Source organism: Zootoca vivipara, chromosome 3 (assembly GCF_963506605.1).
Source record: "Zootoca vivipara chromosome 3, rZooViv1.1, whole genome shotgun sequence".
In the NCBI taxonomy this organism is placed as follows: domain Eukaryota; kingdom Metazoa; phylum Chordata; class Lepidosauria; order Squamata; family Lacertidae; genus Zootoca; species Zootoca vivipara.
The window spans coordinates 113113405-113123186 of record NC_083278.1 but is presented as its reverse complement, the minus strand read 5'-3'; the positions used below and the strand labels follow the sequence as shown (position 1 = coordinate 113123186).

The 9782-nt window shown below is 43.9% G+C and overlaps 1 protein-coding gene across 1 annotated transcript; it reads left to right on the top strand.

Moving 5' to 3' along the window:
* Positions 1 to 8874: 8874 nt before the first annotated feature.
* On the top strand, positions 8875 to 9499 carry LOC118077399 (myelomonocytic growth factor-like). The gene has a single exon (XM_035101020.2). It carries the CDS (start codon positions 8875 to 8877, stop codon positions 9433 to 9435), a length of 561 nt encoding a protein of 186 aa, XP_034956911.2. The 3' UTR covers positions 9436 to 9499.
* The last annotated feature ends 283 nt before the right edge of the window (positions 9500 to 9782 follow it).

The window sequence follows — 9782 nt, the reverse complement described above, 5'->3', positions numbered from 1 at the left end:
CTGACCTAAACATTAGGAAGAACTTCCTGGCAGTAAGAGCTGTTCGCCGGTGGAATTTGCTGCCAAGGAGTGTGGTGGAGTCTCCTTCTTTTGGGGTCTTTAAGTAGAAGCTTGACAGCCATCTGTCAGGAATGCTTTGATGGTGTTTCCTGCTTGGCAGGGGGTTGGACTCTATGGCCCTTGTGGTCTCTTCCAACTCTATGGTTCAAAATCAGAGGTGAATGCCAACATTTCACTATGGTATTTTGCTTTGTCCCATAAAACAACTGTGCTTCAGCAGTAGCAGCAATGTGGTAACTTCCTGAAAACATGAATTTGCCAACATAGAGGCTAAGGAACAAACAGAAGAAGGATGATATATCCTGAAAGATGATCACATGCTTGTTCCCCGAGCCATTGTCCCCAAGTCTTCAAGCTGTGCCTGCCACGCCTGACAAATCTGCCCCATTGTCAATATTTATCTTTCCCCCCACCTCCAGTCTCCATTGTTGTGTGTCCTGGCTGAGGGGAAAAACAGAATAAGGATGGCCATAGGTCAGGGGTGGTCTAGTTGAGATTCCTGCATTGCCCCAGGGGTTTGGCTACATGACCCTCAGGGGTCCCTTCCAACTCCACAATTTTCTGCTGCAGGCTTATGCAGAGTTTTAGGTAGTTGGATGCAAGGGGTGCATAGGATTGCAGCCCATTTTATGCACCGTCGGCTCAGGATTAACTCCCACTGTTCATGATGGGACTAAATTGCTGCTGTGCGGTCCTGTTTTTAAAATAAATGTTTTCCTTTTCAGATAATACAGAGCATGGTGAAATCACAATAAATAAAACCTCCCCTTCAGTAGTTTCAAGAACTACAACAGGTTCCACATAATATCTGTACTGCATTGTTTACTGTGACACGTTCCTTTGCTAGACTCTTTTTGGGCAACTGCTAAAAGCATTCTTCTTTAGGCAAACATACCTAGATGCTTAGGAAGTTGAAGTAATTTTAATCTTAATATTTTAGCTTTTGTATGTTTTAAAGTGGGATTATTAATTTTTCTTGATTTTACTGCTGTGGTGTTATTTTGTTATTTTGTTTTGGTAAACCACTTTGCAGGTTTTTAAAAATGAATTTTATTAAATAAATAAACAATAAATATAAATAAAATAACACAAGCCAAAACACAATCCATCCTGTAGATTTAAGTTTCTGTCCACAGTCACTTACTTGTTATCGGAGGCCCAGAATCCACATTCCTTTGTAAGAAAATGTTTAATAAATTCAAAACATTTTTGAAGGCCAAAAAAAAAACCCAATTGGGGGGGGGGGGGACAAGAAATTTTCTGCACCGGGTACCACCTAACCTTCCTACGCCTCGGAGTCTACCCACTATGGAACCAGTGTCTTAGTGGAAGCTCTTCAGAGACAATGTCCAGAATTCGCTGTTGCCTTCAAAAAACAACAGCGAATGGGAGTCCCATTGAAATTATAAATTTGGCAAAATATTTGGATTATTTTATATGTATATGTATAATGTGGAATATTTGATGTGATTTGTTTGGATTGTTAAAATGGAAAATTTAATAAAAATGATTTATATATAAAAAAAACAAGTTCAGGCACAATACAATGAAACGTAACTAAGTAGTTTCTTGCTAACGACAGCTAGCATACTTCCTGGAATGAGGTAATGAAGCATATAATTGGAGGAAATCTGAATGCTTTGTGGAATAAACCTATAGGTAACTCCCCCACCCCCACCCTGGGCTCTGGTGTGGGGTTCCAGCCTTTGTGAATCAATCATGCTGAAACACTTTACTACAGTAAATAAACTTTCTGGATTCTTTCTTCAACCTGGATAACAAATAGTTAATGGTACTAGTGAGAGCGCAGGTTTGCACTGCAACAAGAGGGAGCCAACACAAATGGTTATTGTTTGTTTTTAAGGTGGAGGAACTTTCCAAGAAGCCATGAGTACAACGAGAGAAACATTGGGGTACAGTGGGAGATTGTCCCAAATACCTGGACTGGGTTGTGGGAGTATTTGGCTGCAATGGAGCTTTGGGAATTTGGTCATGCTATTCAGTGATCTTTGTCGGGCTAGGTAAAAGCTGTTGTGCCATGCCACAACCAGCTGAGATCCCAACTGCTGTTAATGAGACTCCAAAGGGTGCCTGACTATGTGAAGCCCTGCAAGCATTTGTGATATATTTTAAAATTATTTCAAGGATTTAAAAGGTTCATGTCTTCCACAACATGGATGCAATAGGTTTAGATGTCCAGTCTGGACAGGGAATAACCTGGCCTTCTCAACAAGAAGCCTCTGGTGAAGGTTGCCCATAACCTGACAACCCTCATTGCACCTGAGAAGGAACAGTGAATGTGCTACGCTGGTGCCTTGAATTGTGAATGAACTGGACAAGGGTTTAAATTGGAACTCACTCTGGTGAAAATGGAGATAGGATGGATCTACCGGATCTGGATGCTTTGCGGGAGATTGACCAGGGATTCAGACTCCTAAGTGATACTGTTGGAATAAAAATATTTGGCTTGTTTGGTAAACAGGAGTGGTTTTGTGTGCATGGAAGGACCATGAGTTCTGTGCAATTCTGGAGCTCAGAAGTCTTTGATCCTTTTCTGCACCTGTCTCAGTCCTCATCTAGCCAAGGATGTGGAGTTCATCTTTGGATATGGCTGAACCCTCTTAGACCAGCTCAAGGGTCCTCTTGGATCAAGCTGTGTCACTGGGGATATAAATGACATCAGGTGTTTGGGGACAATCATTCAGCCATAGTCCTGTCTGGACCATGATCATTCACACTCTCATATTCTCCAAATTGGACTACAGTAGTGTGTTGCTCTGAGGTGCCTTTGAAAACTATTTTGCTAAGACAGCTAATCCAAAATGCACTTGGAAGCCTCTTGACCACAGCAATTGTCACTTGGATTTTGAGAAAGTTCAAACCTGAGCAGGAAACATCAGGAACATTCTAAAATGTAATTGGGGTGGAATCATATCTTACAACAGAAATTTTAAAAATGACTTTCACACCTGCATTTTTACATATTTTATTGAGTGGTATATACTGCTTTATCTGTGACGAGCAGAAATAAGTTTCTTGTCTTCCCCGAATGAAGATCCATCTCTTTTTACAAGAGGTCGAGGTTAAGAAACATGCAATGGCCTGGAGCTGCACATCATTATTTCTTACAGCACAAGTGAGGAGAGTTACAGTCGCTGTTTGTGGCGTCTTGTACGAGGCATAGTTGAGAAGGGTGACTATTAACACACTCAAATCCTGCTCTTCTACATTTCTCTCCGTTAAACCCTGTAAGAGAGGAAAATGGAAAGAAATTTAGACAGATAAATAAGGAGAATGAGATTCTGACTTGCCAGGCAGGCTGATCAAAGAAAGAGAGTAGGGTGGCTCAAAGAGAAAAAATGAACAGAGTGAGATAGCATGGAGAGATCTATTGCTGTAAATGGTTTTCCACATTTATTTTAAATTGGGCTGTCACCATATCGGACCCTGCTGCCTGGTGCATTATTCTTAGTTGACTAAAGTATTTTTCTTATTTTCCATATTCATTTTCATTAGTATTGTCACCTAACTGAAGAAATATAATTCACTTATGTATATCGCCTTAGAGGAAACATCCTCCAGGGTGAAAATGTGGTTCTTCCCATCCACAGTTTTTAAAGGACATTCTACCAAATTAAAAAATGCTGCCTGTTGAAGTGGAATCCTCCATCCTTATACAGTGGTACCTCAGTTTACAAACACAATTGGTTCTGGAAGTCTGTACTTAACCTGAAGCGTACTTAACCTGAAGTGAACTTTCCCATTGAAAGTAATGGAAAGTGGATTAATCCGTTCCAGACAGGTCTGCGGAGTACTTAAACTGAAAATACTCAAACCGAGGCATACTTAAACTGAGGTATGACTGTATGATTAAAAATATTTAACTGATTCTTCCAGCTTAGGGATGGGCAGTGGCATTTTTCTAGGAAAAGAGGTGCCAGAACTCACCACAAATGCCTCCCTTGTTCTCTTATAAGTTATAACAGCAATGCCACCCACCTGAGAGGTGCTGGAGCTGAGTTCTGGTGAGTTCAAGCTGAAAAAGGCCCTGGGGATGGAAAATATGGGGCCTAGCTCCAGATGTTGTTGTCAGCACAATCATCATAGGCCATGGAGGGAGTTATATTCCAGCAACATCTCAAGGTCTACGGGTTTCCCATCCCCTGGTCTATGGACATTACAGATCATATTATATATATTTATGATTAAATGCCCATGGAGAGCCTTTATGAATAAGTTGACAAGATTGTTGTTGTTGTTTATTCGTTTAGTCGTGTCCGACTCTTCGTGACCCCATGGACCATAGCACGCCAGGCACTCCTGTCTTTCACTGCCTCCCGCAGTTTGGTCAAACTCATGTTCGTAGCTTCGAGAACACTGTCCAACCATCTTGTCCTCTGTTGTCCCCTTCTCCTAGTGCCCTCAATCTTTCCCAACATCAGGGTCTTTTCCAAGGATTCTTCTCTTCTCATGAGGTGGCCAAAGTATTGGAGCCTCAGCTTCACGATCTGTCCTTCCAGGGAGCACTCAGGGCTGATTTCCTTAAGAATGGATAGGTTTAATCTTCTTGCAGTCCATGGGACTCTCAAGAGTCTCCTCCAGCACCATAACAAGATAGAAATGTTAATTATCAAGTAGCTGGAAATCAACAAAATATTAGGTAAAGGTAAAGGGACCCCTGACCATTAGATCCAGTCGTGACCGACTCTGGGGTTGTGGCACTCATCTCGCATTATTGGCCGAGGGAGCCGGCGTACGGCTTCCAGGTCATGTGGCCAGCATGGCAAAGCTACTTCTGGCGAACTAGAGCAGCACATGGAAACGCTGTTTACCTTCCCGCTGTAGTGGTACCTATTTATCTACTTGCACTTTGACATGCTTTTGAACTGCTAGGTTGGCAGGAGCTGGGACTGAGCAACGGGAACTCACCCCGTCACGGGGATTCAAACCACCTACCTTCTGATTAGCAAGCCCCAGGCTCAGTGGTTTAACCCACAGTGCCACCCACGTCCCTAAGAAAATATTACTGAACTGTCAAAAATATATAGGTACATTTTATCTATATCTATATATAAAAATGTAGAGGATGCATGTTTGTTCAAACGAACCTTTCTCCACAACCACTTACCCAATCGACCTCAAATTTGCCCACAACATTGGGAGCACATGTGAGAGTGTCTCTATCCACTTACATTGTCCATACACAAACCTAGGACAGGTAGAAACCTGGATTTGTATACAAAAAAATTGCCCCCTCCAGTGGACATCCAACAAACAACATCCAACATACTGCCAAAATCCCGCCCACTCCCCATCCACCCCACCAAACAACATACTGCCAAAATCACACCCACTCTCCATCCACCCCACCAGCCTGGGACACAGCCTACCCCGGAGACCAGACTGCTGTCAGGGACCAGGCCACCCCAACAGTTGCCCACTCCCCAAGGACCCCTTCCCATCACGGAGGTACCTACCCCAGAGATCCCCCCACTCCCCAGAGATCCCCCCATAGGTCGCGGCCTTCCCCATTCTGCCGGATCCACAATCCACGTTCTCACAGGGGGCAACCCGCCATGACACTAGACCTCTCCCCAGGGATCACAACCCACCTCATAGATTGCACCCCTACCCATCCTGACACCGGCAGGGAGCAGGCCGCCCCGACATGAGGCCGCTCCCCAGGATCCCCGCCCCCCCAAGGTCTCGCCCTTCACCATCCCTCCCGATGCACAATCCGCACCCTCCGCTGATATCTTGCCTGATCCACAATCCCGACCCTCCATGGAGATCTCGCCACAAAACAGACCCCCCTCATCTCCCTGCCACCAGGGAACAACCACCAGGCCACTAGAAGGAGAAGGCCTCCTGGAAAGCCCCCTACACAGTCCGCACCCCCCCATCCGGCCACACACCCCGCAGAAGGCCTCCCGGAATATCCCCCCCCCCCAATCTCACCACTGCCAGGGAACAACCACCAGGCCGCTACAAAGAGAAGGTCACCCAGACTATCCACAAGTCCGCTACACAGTCGCCCCCACATCTCCCCACCACCAGTGAACGACCACCAACACCAAACACAGTCGACACCCCCACACACATCGCACCCACACCAAGGAATATCCCCCAGACCCCTACATATTTCTTTATGTTTCCCCATTTCTAAAAAATTCCCCTTAATTTACAGCTTCTTTATACCGCTACACAGGTCAATCAACACCCCGATATCCAGCCCACCCCAGGACCCATCCCCACAGGGAGAAAGACCTCATCCACTGTCCAGGTAACCTAACTCCTGAACCCCCCACCTGCACAACTCTCATCTCCTATCATGCCAACCCCACAACATCCCCCGCCACCACACATAACTCTAACCATTACAACTTCCGCAATACCCTCTAGACCTAACACACCCCTACTTTAATTTATACCTTCTTTATACCTCTTTGCAGATCCTCTCAACCCTCAATGCTATGAATTGTGCTAAAATCAGCAGAGTTGTGCTAAAATCCAGCAATCAATTATCCAATTGCATAGAAGATAGAGAGAAGAGAACAGGGAATTTGTTATTAAAGATAACTGTTGCGTAATGGCAGTGCTAGATATTTGGAATGCTTTTGAAATTGTGTTAAAGGTATTTATTATATGGGTATATTTACCTATATGGTGTGACCACAATAAGTTGTTTCTTGATATTTAAAAATGCTTAATAATAATAATAATAATAATAATAATAATAATAATAATAATAATATATTTATTCTGGGTTTCCCCATATTAAAAACACAATAAAACATCAAACATTAACAACTTCACTAAACAGGACTGCCTTCAGATGTCTTCTAAAAGTCAGATAGTTGTTTATTTCCTTGACATCTGATGGCAGGACCTTCCATAGGGCGGGCTCCACAACCGAGAAAGCCCTCTGCCTGGTTCCCTGCAACCTCACTTCTCACAGGGAGGGGACCACCAGAAGGCCCTTGGAGATGGACCTCAGTGTCTGGGCTGAACGATGGGGTGTAGACACTCCTTGAGGGATAAGAATGTGAAAGAGGAAGCAAGTGGAGGAGCTGGTGGAGAAGATTACTAAGGAACAAACTTCTCTCTTCAAGTTCAACATCCCAGGTTCAATATAACGATTGCATAATAGCAGTCCTAGAAATTTGGGGAACTTTTTAAACTAGTGTACATATATTCTTAATATATGTCTATGTACAGGGGAGACCCATCCTCTTTCAACACAAAAAGGCAAAATTGGGAAGATGGCATCTCATCCTGTGGACACCCATCAAACCCTAGCTTGCAAGGGTTGTGCAGCTTCGGCTTTCACATGCCAGTGAGATCTCAAGGGGCTCCTTTTGTTTTGTCATTTATGTCCGAATGTTTTTAATTTTAATGTAAGTTTTACCTTCAGAAAACATGATCATCCCAGAAAACAGAAGGGCAACCATGTCTTCTGAATGCCCAACTACTTACTGGGTTTCATGATATACTGACATGGAAGCCCTCTGCATCAATGACCTAGCATTATACAAGTGATGACAAAATCTATTTACCAAGAAGAACTCAAAAATAATAATTACCATATAGGTGGAACATTACTGTTAATAAAGCCATAATATTCAAAGAGCAGAAAGTACCACTGAGAAAGTACCATTCAGCTCAATGGTTCTATATCACTTATTGTTTTGAAAGGTTCTGTCTATATATTATTTCCTGCTTTGGGTATTGTGGTCCATGACTGCTACCACTTAAGAAACACATTGTACCAAAGCAAGGAAATACTGAACAGTGCATTAACCTGATGGAATCGTCGGGATTCAGTGGGTTGTAAAATCAGTTGGGTTTAGTGGCATAATATGAACAAAACTATGAAGACCGATGGCCTATACAGGCCCACATCAGAGGCACCAAGTTCCTCCAAGATTGAGGTTGCCCGGCATGCAACTTATGCGTGCGACGTCACATTGTCTGGTAGGAGGTCAAGGGCTCTGTTGGAGCCTGTCAATAAAGTTGAGCCATGTTCGGCTCCTTGCTTGGCCTCCTCCACCCCTCAAAACTGAGGGGGCACAAACTCCTTCCCACAAATATTATAGATCCTCCAAGTGTCCCTATTTTCAATGGACAGTCCCAGATTTTCAGAAGCTGTCCCATTTTCCTTTAGAATATCTCTACAGTATTCTCATCAGAGAAATGTTGTAGGGTATGGGAGTCAACTCCTAGGGGATGATGGGACTTCAGACCCCACAATAAAATATTTGAGGGGGTGGCCCCCCAAAGTTAATGAGCATTCCCATTCAAATGTTATGTGTGCACTGTAACATGTGATCAGTCGATGAGGGGCAGAGCTTACCTGTGCCCGCAGAATATTTTATTCAACTTGGCACCCCTGTTAGAAGGTATGGAGTTATCCGAATTTCAAGTCATCTGATGGCAGCCCTGTATAGGGAAGTTTTTCAATATTTAATGTTTTAATTAAATTTAATGTTTTAATTAACCCAAAAAGTTAATTACCGTATATATTGCACATTATTCTTCAGAAAGCCATAATATTCAAAGAACAGATAGTAAATTTCATGTCATTAAGCAGGATATGTACTCATATGGTTCTATACCACTTATTTTTTAAAAAAGGTTCTCTCTATATATTATTACTCCCCTTTGGACACAGCAGCAGCCAAGCCTCTCCTGCTCCTGGTGTGTTCCTTCCCGGCAGAAGTACAAGCAAGCCGGCATCCGGCATCTCGAGAGGAGGAGAGAGGGGGAAAAAGTGAGAGAAGGTCCAGCGCAAAGAGATTCAAAGGCCTTTGCAGGATGAGCTCAGAACGAAGTGTTATTTTCCCCCTGATCAGCATTGCACTGTGGTGGTGGGTGTGCTCAGCTACACCCCTGCCAGAGACTGTCCTCAACCAATTGGAATTTGTTCTTAGGATTAGGCGTGATGTTGCTAACATGAAGAATGATCTGCGTACAGAATTCAAGCTTGGCAGTGAGTACGAACTGCAACTGGTGCAGGAAATCCTGCGCATCGAGCAAGTTGATTATTCCCATTGTCGGAAAGACCTCTGTAACAAAGAAGATTGCTTCAACCAGATACAGGCAGGCCTCAGCACCTACCTGCACAGCCTCTCGCACGTTGCCCAGATGCTGCCAAGTTTCTCTGAGAGAGTGACTGACCTCCAGCTGGATCTCTCAAACCTCTCCAGCAACATCCAGCACCAGATACTTGAGAGTGTGGCGACCACTGTCACCTACCCCCAGGGAGAAACTCTGGACTTGCAAAACCAGAGAGCTATCGGAAGCTATCTTGTCGTCCGCAACCTTGAGAATTTCATGAAATCGATTGCCCGGGCATTGAGGCATTGTTATTCATAATGTGAAGGGATTCTCCCATAAGACCCCTGGAGTAGAAGGGTCCTGTGCATCCTAAGGAGGACCTAATAGGTGATAACAAACTGAAACAGAGGATGTACTTTTTCTGCCTGGACTCCTTCCCAACCTACAGAATTCATAGAATCATAGAGTATAGCATCTAGATCAAGGGAAGTAATGCTTTGATGGTGTTTCCTGCTTGGCAGGGGGTTGGACTGGATGGCCCTTGTGGTCTCTTCCAACTTTATGATTCTATGATTCTAGGCCCACATCAGAGGCACCAAGTTGCCCCCAAGATTGAGGGGCCCGGCATGCGACTAATAATAATAATAATAATAATAATAATAAAT

Coding starts and splice junctions, on each gene's coding strand:
- LOC118077399 (XM_035101020.2), top strand. CDS start 8,875: ATGAGCTCAGAACGAAGTGTTATTTTCCCCCTGATCAGCATTGCACTG.